Here is a 24,538-nt window from a genome sequence, read left to right on the forward strand (position 1 = left end):
CCTTGAACAAAACAAATTCTAATTAACTAGTAAATTCTAATGTCCCTCACCATTCACCTTAAAACACCTTGAAAGTTCAACTTAATTCCCTAACCCACTCCTGGGATATCATAACCATACCTTCTAGACAATCTTGGATGCAAATAGTTTCTTTGGACTTAGTTCTAAAACTAGGACTAGTTCTAAAACAAGGACTAATTCTGGGACTAGTTCTAAAACCCCTTAACCCTTTTAAAAATTCAACTAATACACTAAGCCATTTCTGAGATATTCCGATACGTCTTTTTGTCAACCTGGATGCACACAGTGTTTTTTTATTTAGTTCATCATCCCCTTTAATATGCCCATAAAACTTCAAACTAAATACCCTTAGCCATTCCTTAGTTCAGAAATGTCCTTTCGACAATCTGGATGCAGGTTGTCTCTTTTATTTTGTTCAATACCTTCCTCAACATCCCTTAAAAGAAATTAAAGTTACTGCACTAAGCCAGATAATAATTACCTTTAGCCTGATGTAAAAAGTGTTGTTTACAAAATTCACCATCCCCAGCATGAAAGACATTTTGACAACCAGGATTAATTTAACTCCTTTGATTTAGTTCAGTATATTTAGGCGTAATAATAGCAGTAGCAAAGGCAAAAACTTAAGAAGCATATAGCATCAATTGCAGTTCCAAGTAGTCGCAGTCACAGTCGTAAGTAGTCATAGCTTGGTCAAAGCGATTTAAGACTTGAGAGCCTAATTAGAGTAAAGCAAAGACAGATAGTCTCTGTGAGAGGAGAAGATCGCAAAACTCTTTCAGATTTGCATAAAAAGAGTTTTAGGGCGGTTTATCATCCTAGGGCAGATAAAAAACACAGTAAGGGTATTTCAGATAGTCTATCAGTTCTTTGAGCCATTTGAAAGCAACTGAATACCAAAATATGACTCAAAAATACATTACCAACTATAACCACAGGATTTGCAGGCGACTGGGCAACTGAGATTGTTTATATTATATAGACTCTCTGCCAAGTAGGAAAGCCCACTAGGATCAACTACGGCAGCGACCATGATTATTTGCAGCAACAACTGAATACCTTTTCACTAAATAATTATTTTCTAAAACGAAAAACGTCATTTTTCTATTTTGGCAAGTGGAATAAAGTTCTTTTTACAAAGAAGATAACAAAAACAAATAAACTTGAAAAAAGGCCTCATATTTGCCAAACTGGATATTGTTTAGTCCCATGGTTAATTTTGATGAACATCCCCTATTTTTGATTTTTGTTGTTTCAACCAGATGTTTATTTTTTGTGAACATAAACAGATGCAGTCATCTTTAGCAAATCTCAGTGCATATCTAAAGATAGAAAGAGAACTACCAGTTAGCCAAAAGAATAAAGACCTGTTTCAAAATAAAAGCTATGATCAATCTTGTGCTTTGAAAAAAAGCTATGAAAATAATAAAGGAAAATAAATGCTCACTTTTTCACTGTCATAATCAACATGTTCCCCATTATCTTCAACCTGGTTAGAACTATTGTTCCCCCCTTTGTCAATATGTACAGAAAATTCATCTTTGATTTGCTGAAAAAAAGTACAAATAATGAATGTTATCCAAGGATCAATATAAAGAAAAGGGAAAAATCTAATCTATCACCCAAATTAGATATTTTATGGATCGATAGATGAACTGTCAAACCTCATGAGAATTTTTTTTTTTTTATATTGATTTTACTTGATCCTGTTCAGAAGAATACAGGTGCATTCGGATAGGTCTGTAGTTTTATTAAAAAATGTATAATATGAATATCTTTTTCAAATTAATTATTGTGGATGAATATAGCCTAGTTATTCTAAAAAATACTTGATGTGACTATCTATACCTGAGTAAATTTACCAGGACACATCTACCACAAATAAATTAATAGGTAATTTAGCGAAATCCTTATTTTAGCATATTCTAGGGTATTAAAATAAAAAGCTTAAAAAAAAAGGCCAGGATATTTTGTAAAAAAAAAAAAAAAAAATAAAGGCCCTATTCCCATCTTAAATAAATAATGGGTAACAGTGACTTGAAAAGGCTGTTTCTTTGAAATTTTAAGCTATGTGGTGGAAAGATCTTCTGATAGATGTGTAACAGAACTATGAAAAAGGTCGTACCTGTGAACTATAGCGTATACTAAATTCCTGAACTGAAAACAATTTCTAAAGAACTTAAAATTGTAAACTTATCAAAGTTTGCCAAATTGCAAAATCAGGAACCTAGGAGGAAGGAGGCTTTTTGTTTTATCTTGGATTTGCTTTGAACAATTGTTCTTGATTAATTTGTTTTCTTCAAAAAGTTTAAATAGATCATGTTTGTCAATATTTGTCAATGTTAATTTCCAGCAAAAATAAGTCTATCTTGTTATAAAAAAATACTGAAGGATTGTTCAATACTTAAACTATGGTTTAGTATAATTTGTCAAGGTGGAAAGACTCAGATGAACATGGAGCATCTACAGGATTTTTTTTTCAAAAAGTCAATAAGCCTTGATCTTAAGTGTTTTTAGAGAATCTTTTTTTTTAATCTGAGGACCCTACCCTCCCATCTTACATCTCAGACCATTCCTCAAAATTTAAGGATTCAATTTTATTCTAATCAGTGGTCTAAGGACTTTGATTAACACATTATTAAACTCCATTATCATAGTCTTCCAGGAGAACAAAAAATAAAAAAAAATTAAGAAGTTTTGGCAAAGATCAGGGAACACTAAGATAGTCTATAGGCATTTTGAACTATAACAAACCAGAGTTTGAAAAAAAAGAAATGCAAGACCAAAGAAGAAAATATTAACAGTAAAATCAGACCTTGCACTTTGCACTTTTTGACTGTTATAATAATAAATTATTATAATTTATTATTATAAAGGAGATTCTAGTGTCTGGGTATTACACAAGTATGTTCATCAGCCTAGTATGTTCAAAAGGGCTTATCTTTTGTGACAAAAACACAGTAATTACGAAAGCGGACAAGGGAAACACAGTTGTAATTATGAATTCTGCAGATTATGAATTAAAAGTTAACACCCTTTTAATGGATAAAAATATTTACAAAAAAATAAATTTTGATCCCACGGAAAAATACACACAGAAGTTGAGAAATGAACTAGGAATTTCAAAAGACACTAGACTAATAACCCCTCAAATGCACAGAAAATTTTACCCCACAGGCTGTTCAGCCACTAAATTTTATGGTCTGCCTAGAATCCATAAGAAAGATATTCCGTTACGTCCAATTGTAGCATATTATAGTTCTCCAGCTACGGGTATAGGAAGTTTCTTAGCCACCATTTTTAAGCCTCTTTTAAGCACACAGAAATCCTATATTAAAAACTCCATAGATCTTGTTGAGAAGTTAAAAAATCAAAGTACAACAGCAAAGACCGTTTTATCTAGTTTTGATGCAGTTTCTATGTACACTTCATGCGATGTTCATAAATGTGAGAAGGCTTTACAAAGAAAATTGGAGGAAAATTCAGCTTGGTCGGATTACAAAATTTTGGAAATTGATACAATAATGACCCCTGTCCGTCTTTGCAACAAACACTCCTCGTATTTTAAATTCCGAAACAATTTTTTTCTTCAAATAATGGGCTTATCCATGGGCACTGTCTTGTCTCCTTATTTTGCAAACTTTTACATGGATTTCATAGAACAGTCTGCTTTGAATAGTTTCCACTTAAAACACTCCATCTGGTTTCGTTTTGTTGATGATATCGTTTCTTTTTGGAAACATAGACAAGACTCTCTAAGAGATTTTTTTGGCACATTTGAACTCTTTTGATTCGAATCTCCAGTTCACAATGGAGCTCGAAGATTCAGGTAAGCTGCCTTTCTTAGATGTTTTGATTATAAAAACTAATCCTGGTCTTGAATTTTCTATACATAGAAAGCCGACTCATAATGATCGCTATCTACATTTCTCTTCCCATCACCCTCCTTCTGTAAAAAGAGGAGTAATAATCTCTTTAGTCGACAGAGTTTTAAAAATTTGTTCCCGTAATCATATAAATTCTGAACTAAATCATGTCAAAGATATTCTTTTTTGCAATGGTTACCCAATCAAACTCATTGAAAATATAATAGATAGACGATTAAAAAAGATAAAATAAAAAAATAGGGAGCTTGTCCCCCTTGATTCAGTTACACCGACAATTGAGAAAAAAACTTTCATCGTTTTACCATACATCCCGAAACTTGGCGATAAACTTGGAAAAATTTTAAATAAACATAATCTCTCTGTTTCTTTCAGAACCGAACAAAAGGTTGAAAATTTTTTTAACTCAGGAAAGGATAAAACAGACACTGTACTGGGTAGTGGTGTCTACAGAATCCCGTGTTCTTGTGGAAAATTTTACATTGGTAGAACCCATCAACAACTAGGTGAACGTTTGCATGAGCACAAAATTTCAATAGACAAGTCCCTGAGATTAAAAAATAACAATGACAACTTTGATTCGGCATTGGCTTCGCATATTTTCGTAAACCCGACCCATCTAGTTCTGTTTGACGAGGCAACTTTAATATCAACTGTTAATGGCGTACCACAAACTTTTAAGGAGGTAATTGAGATAAAAAAATATATGAATCAAAATTTAGCAATAAATAGAGATACTGGAGATATTTCATTAAGCCCAATTTACGACAGTTTAATCTTGAAGGACTCAATCAATATTTTAACCCGAAAAAACTTAAAAGAACCTATTTGCATATCTAATGAAAACCGAAATTGTAGACCAGCCAAAATTAATGCAAGACGAAAGATCCTTACACAATCATCTTGGTAAATTTCATTTTCATTGATTCCTGCCTGGTGTTTTATTCAGTGTTTGTTCTGTGTGTGTACAGGGAACTTCGACTGGTTTGATTCTCGTTTTTTTTTTTTCTCTTTTTTGTTTTGTTTAGCACTGAGGACGACTTGGTGGAGGTCCTTGTCGAAATATTTGCTTATGTTTTGTCTTCTTCATGGTTCGCTGGCTGACAAAATCCTCGTTTTTTCACTCTTTTTGATTTTATTTTTCATTTTGTTACTTTCTCTCTTCTCTGAGTTTCGTTTGGCATGTATAGCCAGTGTGGTCTAAGAATGTATTTGCGTCAAGCTTACGGGGAGCACTGGACCAATATTGTTTTAGATTTTTTAAATTGTGTTAAGAAACATGCAAATCTTATTTGTCAGTTTAATTTCTTAGAAACTTGTAAAAGACATTGAATTCTTCCATCTTCTTTACGTTTCAACCTACATTTAGGCACACATTCTGAAGGCCCATTTATTCAGAGAATGGTTTTCAAAACTTTAACACATATTTTAAAAGACCATAGATCCAGAAGATACGTCCTTAGTAATAAAATACTTAATTTAAAATCCTTATTATATCAGGTTTTGTCCGCTCATGATTTTCACCAGATTTTACAAATCTCACATAGGTCTTTCAGACACATATTCCATTTAGCAACAACTCGTTTATCGGAAAAATTCTCAAAACTGGAGTTTCAACAGTTTCAACAAACACAGATTTTTCTTCCTAGATTTTGTCCTGGTCCTACTTTGGAAAATTTATCCTCTAATGTATTTACATCCAAGGAACTAAGTATTCTTTCAAAAGGACCAAAATTTGCAATGGCTCAAACACACGTAAATACTTCAGAAATTATTACGGGCGTGGAGTCTGCTATTTTTAGCTCTCATGGTGAAGTCAAAAATCCAGACCTACTGAGAGGTGAAATTGTAAAGAGTATTCTTGATTATAGGCCATCTTTGTCACTTTCAACTCAATCAAAGAATGAAATTAAAATACTCAAAAATTGAAAAAAAGACAAACACACAGTAATTACGACAGCGGACAAAGGAAACACATTTGTAATAATGAATTCTGCAGATTATGAATTAAAAGTTAATATACTTTTAATGGATAAAAATATTTACAAAGAAATAAATTTTGATCCCACGGACAAATACACACAGAAGTTGAGAAATTAACGAGGAATTTTAAAAGATACTAGACTAATTACCCCTCAAATGTACAGAAAATTTTATCCCAAAGGTTGTTCAGCCCCCAAGTTTTATGGTCTGCCTAAAATCCATAAGAAAGATATCCCGTTACATCCAATTGTAGCATGTTATAATTCTCCAGCTATGGGTATAGGAAGTTTCTTAGCCACCATTTTTAAGCCTCTTTTAAGCACACAGAAATCCTATATTAAAAACTCCATAAATCTTGTTGAGAAGTTAAAAAATCAAAGTACAACAGCAAATACCGTTTTATCTAGTTTTGATGCAGTTTCTATGTACACTTCATGCGATGTTCACAAATGTGAGCAGGCTTTACAAAGAAAATTAGAGGAAAATTCAGCTTGGTCGGATTACAAAACTTTGGAAATTGATACAATAATGACCCTTGTCCGTCTTTGCAACAAGTTCTCCTCGTATTTTAAATTCCAACATATAATTTTTTCTTCAAATAATGGGCTTATCCATGGGCACTGTCTTGTCTCCTTATTTGGCAAATTTTTACATGGATTTCATAGAACAGTCTGCTTTGAATAGTTTCCACTTAAAACATTCAATCTGTTTTCGTTTTGTTGATTATATCCTTTCTGTTTGGGAACATGAACAAGACTCTCTAAGAGATTTTTTGTCACATTTGAACTCTTTTGATTCGAATCTCCAGTTCACAATGGAACTCGAAGATTCAGGTAAGCTGCCTTTCTTAGATGTTCTGATTATAAAAACTAATCCTGGTCTTGAATTTTCTATATATAGAAAGCCGACTCATAATGATCGATATCTACATTTCTCTTCCCATCACCCTCCTTCTGTAAAAAGAAGAGTAATAATCTCTTTAGTCGACAGAGTTTTAAAAATTTGTTCCCGTAATCATATAAATTCTGAACTAAATTATGTCAAGGATATTCTTTTTTGCAATGGTTACCTAATCAAACTCATTGAAAATATAATAGATAGACGATTAAAAAAGATAAAAGAACAAAATAGGGAGCTTGTCTCCCTTGATTCAGTTACACCGGCAATTGAGAAAAAAACTTTCATCGTCTTACCATTCATCCCGAAACTTGGCGATAAACTTAGAAAAATTTTAAATAAACATAATCTCTCTGTTTCTTTCAGAACCGAACAAAAGGTTGAACATTTTTTTAACTCAGGAAAGGATAAAACAGACCCTGTACTGGGTAGTGGTGTCTACAGAATCCCGTGTTCTTAATGGCGTACCACAAACTTTTAAGGAGGTAATTGAGATAAAAAAATATATGAACCAAAATTTAGCAATAAATAGAGATACTGGAGATATTTCATTAAGCCCAATTTACGACAGTTTAATCTTGAAGGACTCAATCAATATTTTAACCCGAAAAAACTTAAAAGAACCTATTTGCATATCTAATGAAAACCGAAATTGTAGACCAGCCAAAATTAATGCAAGACGAAAGATCCTTACACAATCATCTTGGTAAATTTCATTTTCATTGATTCCTGCCTGGTTTTTTATTCAGTGTCTATTCTGTCTTTGTACAGGAAACTTCGAAAGGTTAGTTTCTTGTTTTTTTTTTTTCTTCTCTTTTTTGTTTTTGTTTAGCACTGAGGACGACTTTGCGGAGGTCCTTGTCAAAATATTTGCTTATGTTTTGTCTTCTTCATGGTTCGCTGGCTGACAAAATCCTCGTTTTTTCACCCTTTTTGATTTTATTTTTCATTTTGTTACTTTCTCTCTTCTCTGAGTTTCGTTTGTCATGTATAGCCAGTGTGGTCTAAGAATGTATTTGCTCCACTGTCTTGCAAAAAGATTCCCCCATTATTTTTTGTGCTTTTGTTGTTTGAACTGTAGGCTTCTGCTATATATAACCAAATTACATTTTAGCTATTAAAGTGAAATTCCTGAACAAAACTTAGTGGTTTATTCACCAGATTTTGGTGGAAAAGCTGCAAAGCTTTATAATTACATGTTGGCTCATTAGACTAATCAGAGAAAAGGTTTGTGCTGTTAGATAGCTGAAACACAGAATTGCTTAAGGACTATACTGTCTCAAAACTTTTAATGCAGACATATTCTGTGAAATTTAGAGGCAAAAATTTGTCAGTTTTGAATTAAACCCTGGGCTGTAGCCAATTGTGGTTTTGGGCTGAAGCCTTTATGTGCATAAATAATAAATATATTTTGAGCATATATGGCCAAAGAAAATACCTTAGAAAAGATAAGATTATTATTCTTCAACAGGTAATGATGTGCTTAAGACTCATAAGCATGTTCTTGCAAGAGATTAAAATTCCACAGCTAAACTTTGGCATAAGTACAGCTACATAGCTTTCTTTGGTATAAAGCATTATAAATTTTCAACAGAGAACAGTATTTGTCTTAAGATTTGAAATATGCTAAATATATACATACCAGATCCTTTTCTTTTTAGTCATGAAATAGTGTAAATAGTTTTGAAGCATAAAAAGAAGGAAAAAGAATGAGTAAGGTAGCTAACTACAGATTTTGATGATAATAACGAGTCATCATTTGCTTGACATTTCTGTGACCTGGTGTATACCCTGTTGGATGTTCAGCCACTTCTTCTGTGCTAAAGCTTGTTACAAGCTTTCAGAGTTCTTTCAGCAATGGTTTCAGATTGCTTCCTAGTTCTGCTTTTCAGTTCTACCTTTTATTTTTCAGATTTTATGAGCTATTAAAGTTTTACTGCACAGCGGGAGAAAAAATGGCAGAAAAGAATTGATCCTACAAAAATCTGGCCTACCGGACCCCTTCCGTAAATCAGTTAAAGATGAACAAAATGTCCTGGAGATTGTGAAATTCTTTGCCAAATCAGCTAAAGAAAAGCGTGAACTTCCTACATTCGTCATTTTTTAGCCAACCGAGGTCCCTGCATACGGAGAAGGGATAAGTGCATGCGTAACTACCAAAGTAAATGATATGTGCCGTCATTTTGAAGGCTTCATGGAGCGACTGAATAAAGGTGACTTAAATCTTTTTACTCGAACTAGTTTCCCTACCCAACCAAATGCCCCCACAAAGCTGTCTTACTCTGTAGCTGTTACAAACCCTCCGCCACTGAAAACCCCATCGGAGCAGAAAGCGTTTATAGAATCTGCGTGTGGCGAATCGCTTGATGCTTCTAAGGTTGAGCCCAGACCTGGAAAAAATGGGTGGCGGGTAGCCTCTGCGCAGAAGGCTACTGCAGAGAAATTGGCGATTGGGATTAATAATCAAAACCCGGGTTCCAGCAAAAAAATCAGAACTCCCTCACATATCGATATAGTTAAAGAGATTCCCGAGTCTCTTAGTGCTGAGGATTTACAAAGATTAATAGTCGGCTGTGAGAAAGTCGAACAATGTGGGAAATCACGCACCTTCAAGCTGTATTTTTCAAGTAGAGATGCTTTTGATACCGCCGCACAAATGACAATAAGAATTGACTTCGAGCGTTTCAAAATACAAGAATTTATTTTTCTCCCGAAACGTTGTTTTAATTGTCATGAAATCGCCCATATGTCGACACAGTAAAAAATACCAAGAAATGCGGCCGTTGCGCCCAAAATTACCACGGTGCGACGAAAGAAAGCCCGTGCCAGAACCCGATCTGCTGTTTGAATTGTCAAAGCACCAAACACACATGCTACCATTCTAACTGCCCATTGAACAAGACTCTGAAGTCCAAAAGCCAATCTGTTCGAAATGGTTGAGCCCTATATTAAAAGGAGCGTCTTGTCATGGAACGTAAAAGGTAATCTCAGTGCGAAAATCGCCATGGTGGAACAACTTTGCCTTAGTAAAGAAATCATATGCATACAGGAACATTTTCTCTCTGTTGATAATATGAAACTACTGGATATAGTGTCATCACATGTGCTCCACTTTGTAGCCGCTAAAAGGTCCAGAAAACGAGGCCGCCCCTCAGGTGGATTTGCTACAATAATAGATCGACATACTAACTCCGAACTGTTTGCAAAATCTGACCATTTCGTTGCAGTTAAAGCGGGTGGTGCTGTCATTGTTAATGTATACCTGCCGACAGACTATAGAGACGAAAATTCTGAAACGAAGTCTGCTCTAGCATGCAGAAAATTGGGTAAATGTTTGAGTAAAATCAGAGTCTCGCACCTCCAGTGGGTTCTATTGGGGAGATTTTAATTGTGACCTATTGAAGTGATAATCCACGTACGGCTCTGCTTCTTAGCCTGATTCCAAATGAAAGTGCTCTCTTACCAAAATCTGCTGATTTCACATATATACAACACTCAGGATTAGTGTCAAATCTTAATCATGTGCTTGTTTCCGGTAACATTGCCAGTCGTGCAGTAAGTGTAAGCGTACTTAATGTAGTAGATGTTGTAGTATCTGACCATTTGCCGTTGTCTTTTAATATTTTGGCCTCCATTTAACAATGCACGGGTAATCCAAGATTCTAAGTGGCGTATTGTGGTAGAATGGAATAAGATTGATATACCCCAGTACCAGCATTGTATTGATAATATTCTCGCAAAGATGAAATACCATGTGAGCTTCTCCAGAATTCGGTTCCGTCTTCAATTAATGAAAATCGTATTAACTTAAATATATATGCGTCACTTATTTCACATGCTTTATTACAAGCAGAAAAGCAGTTTGCCCCTTGCACTAAATTACGAGTCAGATCCCAAGTCAAGGGCTGGTCCCAGAATTCTTTACTTGTTGAGACTTTTAATAGGGCCAAATTCTGGCTAAGTATCTGGATAGATTGCGACCGTCCCGGAATTGGTATCCAGATCCGTTTATCCACCAAACGCCGTTTTTCAAAAGAGTTAGATAAACATAGAGCTACTATTCGTTCCAATTTTTCTGAAGAGATTTTTAATAACCCAGGACTTCTGTGGAAAAATTTAACACAGAAACAAAAACAAAAGCCAAACCAGTCATTTAATATCCCTCCCGAACTATGGGAACAACATTTATCCAGAGAGTTTTTAGAACCAGACCCACTAATAGAGAATCCCTCCAAAGTTACACTCAAAAAGATACTTTCAATAGGAGACAAATTAATGTTTACTGTATCAGTTTTGGATGTTTATAATATAATTCGTAAAATTAAGAAACGTTTTTGAAAAAGTACAGATCACGTTTGCGCCAAACACCTCATATATGAAACCTCTTTTCTTTTTTCCCACTTTAACCCTACTTTTCCAAATGGTGTTTACAAAAGGAATAGTTCCTGCCTCGTTTTTAACTGGCCGTCTTACTCCCGTCCCTAAAAAAAATAAACCTCCAAATGAGTGCTCATCATATGGGCCAATAATAGTAGCTACAACTTTTTGTAAAATTTTTGAGAAGTTGATAATGCCTGAGCTGGTTAATAAATGCTATATGCCCCCACACCAATTTGGAACCAGAAAGGAATAGGGTGCGCTCATGCACTGACGGCACTGTCGTCGGTCTTGATTGATGCTGATAAATCTGGAGAGCCACGTATTCTAGGGAGCCATGATGTCAGTCATGCTTTTGATTTGATAATTCACGCACATATCCTCACTGAATTGTATAAACGCGGGGTCAGTACCTGCATTATTCGTGCTTTGTATGATATGTATAATCATTTAACTGTCCCTATTAATCCGCCTCATGGAATAATTACAAAGATAACCATGCCTGTTCGTCGCAGAGTAAGGCAAGACGCCCTTACATCCCCAATTGTGTTTAACAACTGTATTCTTGATGCACAATCTCAAGCAGTTTCTTCCTGTATTTTAGAAGGGACAGATGTGTCTCTTATTGCTTATGCGGACGATGTCTTTAACCCCAGCCAAACGGTACTCGCGTATGAGAAAAATTTTTCCATTTTGAGTCGAGAGTATTCAAAAATAAATCTTAAATTTAATGCTGAAAAGTCAGAAGTGGGGTTAAACTGACGCCCAGTTCCCAAAAGATTTAATATTGATCTTAATGGATTATTGGTTGCTCCTAAATTGGAAATGAATTATCTTGGCCTCCCAATTGGTAACTCCCTTAAAGCAACTAAAAAGCTTCTCGTATGCTATTTCCAGCTCCGGACGTCCAGTGCCTACGGTGGCATAGTTTCCAATAAACTTCTTTTTTATCGCCAGCTACTAACTAAATTATATAACTCATATGCACTCCCAAATTTTTTATACCTTGCACCTTTTTTGCGTACCTTTTCGGCAACGGAATCAAAGCCACTCCGACGAATTTATTACCGGTATGCTAAATATCTTCTCAGCCTCCCCCCCTGGTCAAGTAATTCTTGGGTCAATAGGAAATACGGCCTAATTGACCCCAATGCTGCCATAGGCAGATGCATTGAAGCTTACAATAGGGGAATAAATGGACACCCATGGTGTTCCATTTTAAAACAATAGGTCTTTCAAGTTTACTGTTTTTGTGTTTGTTATATATACTGTATGATTGTATGTTTTATTATTATGCTTGTGTGCTTGTTCCATAAGTTTTATCATTGTGTTATTCGTGCTTGTCTATGTGCTTGTTTCTTTGGCTTGTGTTGTCCTTTTCTGGTTTATTACTATGCTTGTGCGATTGTTCTATGAGTTTTAATTTCATTTTATTTGTCATTATCCGTCTTTTCCTTTTGCTTTTTCTTTTCTTCGTCTTTTTATTTTTTTGATACTCCGTTCATCATTGTATTTCAACGGGTTATAAATAAATTCAATTCAAATCAATTCAATTATTACTGATGATATTGATGTGAGTTGGTCTAATGTGAAAACTGAAATTTGGGATGCTGAAAAGTCTTGCACCAGAATTAATGGGCAAAACCAGCCTAAAATTTACCTTTTTGAACTACTGAAATAAGTAAGTTAATTAACAGAAATAATGGAACATGGAATTGCCAGAAAAAAGAAAGAAAACCTTAGGAAATTATCAAGTCTTCAAAACTTTTCATAACCAGATGACTAACCAAATCAAGGAGATGAAGAGAAGGTTTGAGGAAAAATTGGCTGAGGATGTTAGAGACATCTTGAAGCAAAATAATCCCTTGCACAGCTCGCTGCATGGCTTTCAATCTAGAAGATCTGTTGATACCAATCTCCATGAATCATATGACCACATCACTATGTTACTTGATACAGGGGTACCTGCTGACATGCTTCTACCTGACTTTTTTATAGGTTTTGACAAAGTTTGTAACAAACAACTTACAGTTGAGCCTGAAGTGAAATCCTTGCTATGGATCCTTCATCTTCAATCTCTTTTCTTTATCTACAATCTCAATGAAATCAGTTATTTAATGGCTCTGGTAACTGCATTCTTTCTGCATCTAAGCATATTTTGAGTGGACTTCCTCAGGGAAGTGTTTTGGGTCCTACATTGTTTAATATCTTTATCATGGATTCTCTTTCCACCATCAGTAGTAAACTAATGCTCAATACTAAAATTTACAGCTTGTTGGACCAGCTATGTCATACCCTTCTAAAAAATAATCTTGGACTGTTTTGCCATTGGGCTGAGGCTTGGCTTCTTGAATTCAGTGTTGCAAACTGCCATGTCATTCACTGCAGGAAAATTAATCCTTGTTGCTCTTATTTTTTCTCAGGCAACCCAATCTCTTGTGTGAAGAATGAGCAAGATCTTGAAAATTGACATTAAAAAGAAAATTGACATTTTAAAAAAATCCAGTATTCAAGCTAATAAGTCTGCTGCTGGTGAAAGTTCAACTGTGGGACTGATTAAATTTATCATTCCCACTTTCTCCCCTAAAGTCATCAGTCTGTAGGGTAAAGGTACCAAAGATTCAACAGTTTTGCAAAAAAAACAAAACAGTTTTCTACTCCAGAAGTCCTAATTTAAAGACTTTTGGTTTGAAAAGGGTTTCAGTATGTACAAAAAAACCTCTAGGAATCTAATTGTTTGATAAAAAGTTTGAAGTTTTATCTGAAAAAGGTACAAAACGTTGATTTTCCGAAATTAGAACAGTTTTACCAACAAATTTAATACAACAAAGAAGTTACCGGTTTTTGATGCAAGTCAGAACCAAATTTGACATGTGTTGAAATACTTGCGGAATACCTGTGGGCGGAACCTGATACATTTGACAGGTGTCAAAATACTTGGGGAATACCTGTGGGTAGAACCTGGTGTATTCAACAGGTATATTCTTGTTCCTTTGTTTCTCTTCAACTTCATTTAATGTATAAAAGTATAAAACACAATTCAAAACGTAGAAGTAATAAAACTAACAAAATTGTTTCAAGTATGTAGTATTTAGTATAACAAAATTGGTTAAATCATAAGGAGTGTGATGTTGTGACCTAGATCACATAAATCTTCTTTTTTTTAAGTGTTACATATATGAAACAGGAATAGCATCTACAAACGCTATCTAGAATGGCCCACTTCCTGTCAGTTTTAATGGCCCAGCAAAGATTTGTTCATTGTTGACAGTGTCAACAGTGTAATTGTTGACAATGTCAACATTTGGCCATTTTAAACTGTTATCTGAGATTCTAATCCACTTGAAAAATTTTAATTTGGACTGCCCTTTGTCAGGAAAGTCCAGAATCTTACTGACAGAATATGGCAGCTAACTTTTTTTTGTCACTAAAGAAAATTGCATAGTATTTGTCAAGCTGTGGTTAAACTATGAACTTTTTGGCAGTAGCTGGCACCCATAAATCCAACAGCTATATTTTGATACCAATTATTTCTCATCTGTTTTACATGTTCAGTGAAGTTTTGACAGAGTCACCTATGTTTTGGCAGGGCCTGTTGCTGTCTGTCAAAAATTTTGACAAGGTTGCTACAAAATATTTGCAAAAGAAATAATCAATTTATAGAAGCCATTATCTACGTTTGAATTTGACTAAAGGAACATTTTTAGTGTGCCTTGTATTCCACTACATTAAATGTGAATTTTCGACACTTGGCACCTAGTTTAAACAACATAATATTTGTTGCCATTTTTTTTTTTTTTTCAAGAAAAAGCTAATGTGACTAAATTTCAGATAAAATAAGATGGACATTGATGCATTGGTTCTAATCACAACTTTTTTTTGCAATAAATAACCAAGTAACAGCAGTTGGAACGTTGCATACCTGAAAAATTGTTGGGAGATCCTTTCTTGTCAAAAACAGGAAACTGACTGAATTAAATGTTCTTTCCTTACCTGGGTGTAGTGGATATTGTGTCAAAGTTTCCTATTGTTGAAATACAAAAATGGCGCTCCAAGTCATGGCTAAGCAGAGTTATTCTGTTTTGAAGGAAAATTTCAATAGGGGTTCCAAAATTGCACAGTTGAATCATCAGCACCTTTACCCTATAAGGGACTTGTTTGTCCCAAGCTTAAAGTTGGAATGTCTCATGTCTCCCCTTGTTAAAAAAAAGACAAAAAAGTTTTAGAAGATGAGAAGAGACATGCAACCAAAGTGATATCCAGCATGTGGGAGCTTTCCTACCTTGCAATACTAGCAAAATTGAAACTTCCAACACTTGATAAAAGGAGAAATAGAGGTGATACAATTGTAACCTATAACTTAGTGAAGGCTAATACTCTCTCAGCATTGTTTCCAGTTTTTGGTCCTAAATCAAGAACTAGAGGTCATCAACTGAAACTTGCTAAGCAGTCTACCCTATCCAGAATCTACACTTAATTCTTTTCCTCAATAATTGTCATCAGTTGGAATAAACTCTCTGAAGACACCATTACTATTGAATCCATTGATGTTTTCTAACAAAAACTGGATACTGAGTGTTCTCTAGAGAGTATACTCAACTGGGAAGCAACTGATCACACAACTGCGCCTGGTCACTACATAATATAGAAAAAAATTCAATAATGAGTTCTGGAGGTTCACAAGGAGAAATCCTTAGATTTCTCCAAGCTGCACAATGAGGGAGAATAATATCACCTGTTCAGATGGTAAATGCACATGTCTGTAAAAACAAGTTGCCATTTACCCTCCCCCCCCCCAAAGTCAAATATACAAATGCAAAACAAAAGAAAGACTCTCTGGGGATTCTCAGAAAGCCCAAATTCAACAATCAATTTTTCAGCATGATCCTTTGCTCTTTTCTAAACTTGCATACACTTGCCAATGATAATGGCTTTCATCAAAATCAACCAGCTGTCTATATACTCATTAATAATGCAAAAATTCAGCATTTTTAACTGGATGATCTCTTTCACAACTTCCATATTGCCTCCCCGGCTTACTGGGGGAAATACAAACAAGACAAAAATCCTTGTTTAAACATCTACAACAATAGTGAAATTCTAATTATTGACCAATAAAGGCCTGAAATACTAACTTCAATTGAGATCAAACCCCAAATGTGAAACATTTATTTACCCTATTTCTCTCTTAGACTTTTAATTAAATTAGTAGCCTAAGATTTACACTTAGACCAGCAGAAACATTCTTAATACAAGTTGTACTAAACACTGAAGATAAAAAAAAAAGCCTGATTGCTGCAAATTATTAAATATTTTGAAACATCCTAGTTACAATTTTAGCCTCAGTTTATTGTAAACTGTGACTTCAAAACCTCCAAATGTAAATAAACAAAATATCTCATTTTGGCACCTATAACTAGTCCTTTTGGAATTATAATTGACTTCCTGGCATTTTAATACAAAAAATGCAGAATTTTTTTTATATTATTTATAAACCAACTCAATAGATTTTTAATACTACAACTTTCATCTCTTTGTTAATTTAACAGCAAATGGTAAACAATTGACAAGAAGAAAGGATATTGAAAATTCAACGTAAGTAAGGTAGCTAACTACAGATTTTGATGATAATAACGAGTCATCATTTGCTTGAAATTTCTGTGACCTGGTGTATACCCTGTTGGATGTTCAGCCACTTGTTCTGTGCTAAAGCTTGTTACAAGCTTTCCGAGCTCTTTCAGCAATGGTTTCAGACTGCTTCCTAGTTTTGCTTTTCAGTTCTACCTTTTATTTTTCAGATTTTATGAGCTATTAAAGTTTTACTGCACAGCGGGAGAAAAAATGGCAGAAAAGTGTAAAATTAAAAAAATCTTACTGCAAATAGAGCTTGAGGCTTTCTGCAGAAAAAATATAAACACATTTGAATAAAAAAAAACTTATTGATTTTTCTTATAAAAAAAAAAAACTCATGAGTTTTGACATTTGAGATTAATGGAACATACATTACTCTGTACAACAAGCTAAAATTTTGACCTAAATCAAGAAAACAGCAACTAAAGGCACGTTTTTTGGAGAAAGGAGATTTTGACAGTGTGGGGGATGGAAGATCCAACATTATCAAGACCTTATTTTTAAGGAGGTAAAATCCACGCCTGCTGGTAACAGCAACCATGTTGTAATTATTTTGGAGTTATCTTTGCTTACTAGTCTCCAAAAGGCTTGTCAATTTCAATTGGAACTGGAAATTTCAACTGGAAAGCGAAAACACCTATGTGAATTGTTTATATCTCAAAAGGATTAAAGTATTTAGTGACTTTTCATTCTGACGCAATCTGGTACTGCTTATATTTCTTGGACTGACTTAAGGCAGTAATTACGGTTGGTGAAAAATTAGCCTAAAGGTGGATTTTCGGATATATATTCGTGATTAATGATTATAAGATATAGACATGGAAAACATCATTTGGAATGCGGTGTTAAATTTTGTTTCAAGAGCAATGCTAGCTGGAATAAAACATTAATTGATTATTAATCGCGCTGTGGAGTTTTTCTCCGGAGATAATATACTGAGTGCGAAAGCATTGATCCTACAAAAATCTGGCCTACCAGACCCCTTCCGTAAATCAGTTAAAGATGAAGAAATTGTCCAGGAAATTTTGAAATTCTTTGCCACATCAGCTAAAGAAAAGCGTGAACTTCCTACATTCGTCATTTTTGAACCAACCGAGGTCCCTGTATGCGGAGAAAAGATAAGTGCATGCGTAACTACCAAAGTAAAAGATATGTGCCGTCGTTTTGAAGGCTTCATGGAGCGACTGAATAAAGGTGACTTAAATCTTTTTACTCGAACTAGTTTCCCTACCCAACCAAATGCCCACACAAAGCTGTCTTACTCTGTAGCTGTTACAAACCCTTCCGCCACTGAAAACCCCATCGGAGCAGAAAGCGTTTATAGAATCTGCGTGTGGCGAATCGCTTGATGCTTCTAAAGTTGAGCCCAGACCTGGAAAAAATGGGTGGCGGGTAGCCACTGCGCAGAAGGCTACTGCGGAGAAATTGGCGCTTGGGATTAATAATCAAAACCAGGGTTCCAGCGCCCCCTCACACATCAGAACCCCCTCACACATCGATATAGTTAAAGGGATTCCCGAGTCTCTTAGTGCTGAGGATTTACAAAGATTAATAGCCGGCTGTGAGAAAGTCGAACAATATGGGAAATCACGCACCTTCAAGCTGTATTTTTCAAGTAGAGATGCTTTTGATACCGCCGCACAAATGACGATTAAAATTGACTTTGAGCGTTTCAAAATACAAGAATTTATTTTTCTCCCAAAACGTTGTTTTAATTGTCATGAAATCAGCCATATGTCAACACAGTGCAAAAATACCAAGAAATGCGGCCGTTGCGCCCAAAATTACCACGGTGCGATGAAAGAAAGCCCGTACCAGAACCCAATCTGCTGTTTGAATTCTCAAAGCACCAAACACACGTGCTACCATGCTAACTGCCTGTTGAACAAGACTTTGAAGCCAAAAACCCAATCTGTTCGAAATGGTTGAGCCCTATATTAAAAAGAGCGTCTTGTCATGGAACGTAAATGGTAATCTCAGTGCAAAAATCGCCATGGTGGAACAACTTTGCCTTACTAAAGAAATTATATGCATACAGGAACATTTTCTCTCTGCTGATAATATGAAACTACTGGATATAGTGCCATCACATGTGCACCACTTTGTAGCCGCTAAAAGGCCCAGAAAACCAGGCCACCCGTCTGGTGGATTTGCTACAATAATAGATCGACATACTAACTCCGAACTGTTTGAAAAATCTGACCATTTCCTTGCAGTTAAAGTGGGTGGTACTGTCATTGTTAATGTATACCTGCCTACAGACTATAGATACAAAAATTCTGAAACGAAGTTTGCTCTAGCATGCAGATAATTGGGTAAATGTTTGAATAAAATCAGAGCCTTGCACCTCTATTGCATTCTGTTGAGGGACTTTAATTGTGACCTACTGAAAAGTGATAATCCACATAAGGCTCTGCTTCTTAGCCTGATTTCAAATGAAAATTCTCTCTTAACCAAAATCTGCTGATTTCACATATATACACCCCTCAGGATCAGTATGAAACCTTGATCATGTGCTTGTTTCCGGTAGTATTGCCTGTTGTGCAGTAAGTGTAAGCGTACTTAATGATTTTGTAGTATCTGACCATTTGCCGTTGTCTTTCAGTATTATGGCTCCATTTAACCGTGCACGGGTAATCCTAAGTGGCTTACTGTGGTAGAATGGAACAAGATTGATATACCCCAGCACCAGCATTTTGATAATATTCTCGCAAAGATAAAAATACCATTTGAGCTTCTCCAGAATTCGGTTCCGTCTTCAATTAATGAAAATCGTATTAAGTTAAATATATATGCATCACTTATTTCACTTGCTTTATAACAAGCAGAAAAGCAGTTTGTCCCTCGCACTAAAATACGAGTCGGATCCCAAGCGAAGGGCTGGTCCCAGAATTCTTCACTTGATGAGGCTTGTAATAGGGCCAAATTCTGGCTAAGTATCTGGATAGATTGCAACCGTCCCAGAACTGGCATCCAGATCCGTTTATCCACCAAACGCCGTTTTTCAAAAGAGTTAGATAATGCTTCTACCTGACTTTTTTATAGGTTTTGACAAAGTTTGTAACAAACAACTTACAGTTGAGCCTGAAGTAAAATCCTTGCTATGGATCCTTCATCTTCAATCTCTTTTCTTTATCTAAAATCTCAATGAAATCAGTTATTTAATGGCTCTGGTAACTGCATTCTTTCTGCTATTTTGAGTGGACTTCCTCAGGGAAGTGTTTTGGGTCCTACATTGTTTAATATCTTTATCATGGATTCTCTTTCCACCATCAGTAGTAAACTAATGCTCAATACTAAAATTTACAGCTTGTTGGACCAGCTATGTCATACCCTTCTAAAAAATAATCTTGGACTGTTTCGCCATTGGGCTGAGGCTTGGCTTCTTGAATTCAATGTTGCAAACTGCCATGTCATTCACTGCAGGAAAATTAATCCTTGTGGCTCTTATTTTTTCTCAGGCAACCCAATCTCCTGTGTGAAGAATGAGAAAGATCTTGAAAATTGACATTAAAAAGAAAGTTTACATTTTAAAAAAATCCAGTATTCAAGCTAATAAGTCTGCTGCTGGTGAAAGTTGAACTCTGGGACTGATTAAATGTATCATTCCCACTTTCTCCCCTAAAGTCATCAGTCTGTAGGGTAAAGTTACCAAAGATTCAACAATTTTTGCCCAAAAAAAAACAGTTTTCTACTCCAGAAGTCCTAATTTAAAGACTTTTGGTTTGAAAAGGGTTTCAGTATGTACAAAAAACTTCTAGGAATCTAATTGTTTGATGAGAAGTTTGAAGTTTTATCTGAAAAAGGTACAAAACGTCGATTTTCTGAAATTAGAACATTTTTACCAACAAATTTAATACAACAAAAAAGTTACCTGTTTTTGATGCAACTCGTAACCAAATTTGACTTTCGGAATACCTGTGGGCAGAACCTGGTACATTTGACAGGTGTCGAAATACTTGGGGAATACCTGTGGGCGGAACCTGGTGTATTTGACATGTATATTCTTATTCCTTTGTTTCTCTTCAACTTCATTTAATGTCTAAAAGTATTCAAAACGTAGAAGTAATAAAACTAACAAAATTGTTTCAAGTATGTAGTATTTAGTATAACAAAATTGGTTAAATCATAAGGAGTGTGATATTGTGACCTAGATCACATAAATCTTTTTTTTAAGTGTTACATATATGAAACAGGAATAGCATCTCCAAACGCTATCTGGAATAGCCCACTTCCTGTCAGTTTTAATGGCCCAGCAAAGATTTGTTCATTGTTGACAGTGTAAATGTCATCAACATTTGGCCATTTTAAACTGTGATCTGTGATTCTAATCCACTTGAAAAATTTTAATTTGGACTGCCCTTTGTCAGGAAAGTCCAGAATCTTACTGACAGAATATGGCAGCTAACTCTTTTTTGTCACTAAAGAAAATTGCATAGTATTTGTCAAGCTGTGGTTCAACTTCCAACCCAAATTTGAGAATTTTTGTTAGTTTCATTGACAAGTGCTAAGGAAAGGAAAAATGAAATTTTTGGCAGCAGCTGGCACCCATAAATCCAACAGCTATATTTTGATACCAATTATTTCTCATCTGTTTTACATGTTTAGTGAAGTTTTGACAAGGCCTGTTGCTGTCTGTCAAAAATTTTGACAAGGTTACTACAAGATATTTGCAAAAGAAATAATCAATTTATAAAAGCCATTATCTACATTTGAATTTGACTAAAGGAACATTTTTAGTGTGCCTTGTATTCCACTAAATTAAAAAAGAATTTTTGACAATTGTCACCTATTTTAAAAAAAATAATATTTGTTGCCATTTTTTTTTTTTCAATAAAAAGCTAATGTGACTAAATTTCAGATAAAATCAGATGTATCTTGATGTATTGGTGTTAATCCCAACTTTTTTTTTGCAATAAACAACCAAGTAACAGCAGTTTGAACATTGCATACCTGAAAAATTGTTGGGAGCTTCTTTCTTGTCCAAAACAGGAAACTGACTGAGTTAGATATTCTTTTCTTACCTGGGTGTAGTGGATATTGTGTCAAAGTTTCCTATTGTTGAAATACAAAAATGGTGCTCCAAGTCATGGCTAAGCAGAGTTATTCTGTTTTGAAGGAAAATTTCAATAGGGGTTCCAAAATTGCACAGTTGAATCATCAGCACCTTTACCCTATAAGGGACTTGTTTGTCCCAAGCTTAAAGTTGGAATGTCTATAGTCTCCCCTTGTTAAAAAAAAGACAAAAAAGTTTTAGAAGATGAGAACAGACATGCAACCAAAGTGATATCCAGCATGTGGGAGCTTTCCTACCTTGCAATACTAGAAAAATTGAAACTTCCAACACTTGATAAAAGGAGAAATAGAGGTGATACAATTGTAACCTATAACTTAGTGAAGGCTAATACTCTCTCAGCATTGTTTCCAGTTTTTGGTCCTAAATCAAGAACTAGAGGTCATCAACTGAAACTTGCTAAGCAGTCTACCCTATCCAGAATCTACACTTAATTCTTTTCCTCAGTATTTGTCATCAGTTGGAATAAACTCTCTGAAGACACCATTACTATTGAATCCATTGATGTTTTCTAACAAAAACTGGATACTGAGTGTTCTCTAGAGAGTATACTCAACTGGGAAGCAACTGATCACCCAACTGCACCTGGTCACTATATAATATAGAAAAAAATTCAATAATGAATTCTGGAGGTTCACAAGGAGAAATCCTTAGATTTCTCCAAGCTGCACAATGAGGGAGAATAATATCACCTGTTCAGCTGGTAAATGCACATGTCTGTAAAAGCAAGTTGCCAAATACCCCCCCCCCCCCCAAAGTCAAATATACAAACACAAAACAAAAGAAAGACTCTCTGGGGATTCTCAGAAAACCCAAATTCAACAATCAATTTTTCAGCATGATCCCTTGCTCTTTTCTAAACTTGCATACACTTGCCAATGATAATGGCTTTCATCAAAATCAATCAGCTGTCTACTCATTAATAATGCAAAAATTCAGCATTTTTAACTGGATGATCTCTTTCACAACTTCCATATTGCCTCCATGGCTTACTGGGGGAAATACAAACAAGACAAAAATCCTTGTTTAAACATCTACAACAATAGTGAAATTCTAATTATTGACCTATAAAGGCCTGAAATACTAACTTCAATTGAGATCAAACCCCAAATGTGACACATTTATTTACCCTATTTCTCTCTTAGACTTTCAATTAAATTAGTAGCCTAAGATTTACACTTAGACCAGCAGAAACATTCTTAATACAAGTTGTACTAAACACTGAAGATAAAAAAAAGCCTGATTGCTGCAAATTATTAAATATTTTGAAACATCCTAGTTACAATTTTAGCCTCAGTTTATTGTAAACTGTGACTTCAAAACCTCCAAATGTAAATAAGCAAAATATCTCATTTTGGCACCTATGACTAGTCCTTTTGAAATTATAATTGACTTCCTGGCATTTGAATACAAAAAATGCAGATTTTTTTTTATATTATTTATAAACCCACTCAATAGATTGTTAATACTACAACTTTCATCTCTTTGTTAATTTAACAGCAAATGTTAAACAATTGACAGGAAGAAGGGATATAGAAAATTCATTGAGAATATATATTTTGAGCTATTATTTGTTGGCAATAAATTCTTGGTCTTTCATATATTTTAGCTAGAAAGTAAATATATCACTTGATGCCTTTTTATGCTATTTCTAAAAATAATAATTGATTCATGGGAACTTACATTTTTAATCTTTAAAGGGGCTCAACATAACCAATAATGACACCAAGTTAAAGAATCTGTTATAGAAATAACTGTTTTGTGAGAAAAAATGCCACTTGTAGCTGATTCAGGAATTATTGCTATAATTTTTTATATTAAAGTATTGTTTTAAAACAAATATGTAAATTTTTGGGGGAAGAACTTTAAAATTCTCAAGAATGGCATTAGAGCAAAACAAAAGTACACCATTGGAACCACCATGGTAAAGAACTAAATTAGGATTAAATTTGGTTCTCTTGCTTGAATTTTTATATATTACTTCAACCCATGTACCTGAAAATTGAATCAACTGTGAAGAAACAATGACCAGAAAGACAAGAATAATGGGTGGCGGAATAAATAGTCATAGTAAGTTCATCTTTTAACTATTATGAACAAAATGGCAACCTCAAAATTTTGATCTGATGCATTTGAGGAAAAGAGTTTGACTCTCAACAATGGCATTATAAAAGTTTTAGCTAGGCTACTACTTCAGTTTTCTTATTTCTTATGCTTACCTAGAAAATAACATAAATTTGTTACTAGGCCTATCTTTCCAACTAAGCACTGCACTTTGCCCTACTTTCAAGTGTTGTCACCAAACTTGGCAGATATCAATAGGCCTATTTAATTTTTATAGAGAATGCCTGGTGACAAAAAATATGGGTAAATTTTTGCTAAATCATATTATTGAATTACAAATAAAGTGAATATACCACTCAATGCCTTTTTTTATGCTCTTTACAAATATAATAGGGTAAGACACCCAGTAGTTGGACACTTTAATCACTTTGAAAACTTTTTGACATTTAAACTACTCTAATTACTGTATTAAGCCTATACCACCTAAAAACGTAATTTTTGTATCACAAAATTTCTGAAGAATTTCTGAACAAGTAGGCTACTAATTCAAATAGTTTCACTTGTACAGTGCCTCCTATTTTTGAATTTACTAACAAGTGACAATTCT

The 24,538-nt window shown here is 34.7% G+C and overlaps 1 protein-coding gene across 2 annotated transcripts in view; it reads right to left on the reverse strand.

The window, feature by feature from the left end:
* The window catches only part of LOC148946529 (uncharacterized), a 38,594-nt gene extending 14,160 nt beyond the window's left edge, over window positions 1–24,434 (reverse strand). Inside the window, exons 1-3 of one of the 2 annotated variants that reach the window (XM_089097414.1) lie at window positions 24,415–24,434; window positions 20,668–20,835; window positions 1,469–1,570 (exon numbers count right to left, since the gene is read on the reverse strand). In XM_089097414.1, the coding sequence (XP_088953540.1) occupies window positions 1,469–1,570; window positions 20,668–20,733 (168 nt within the window). In that variant the 5' untranslated portion in view covers window positions 20,734–20,835; window positions 24,415–24,434. Of the gene's footprint in view, window positions 1–1,468; window positions 1,571–20,667; window positions 21,565–24,414 lie in introns of those variants that run through there. The other variant, XM_089097413.1, reaches the window with a different exon arrangement.
* Between the last annotated feature and the right edge of the window lie 104 nt (window positions 24,435–24,538).

This window comes from Artemia sp. Qi Xiang Cuo, chromosome 11 (genome assembly GCF_049724085.1).
Source record: "Artemia sp. Qi Xiang Cuo chromosome 11, ASM4972408v1, whole genome shotgun sequence".
Classification (NCBI taxonomy): Eukaryota; Metazoa; Arthropoda; class Branchiopoda; order Anostraca; family Artemiidae; genus Artemia; species Artemia sp. Qi Xiang Cuo.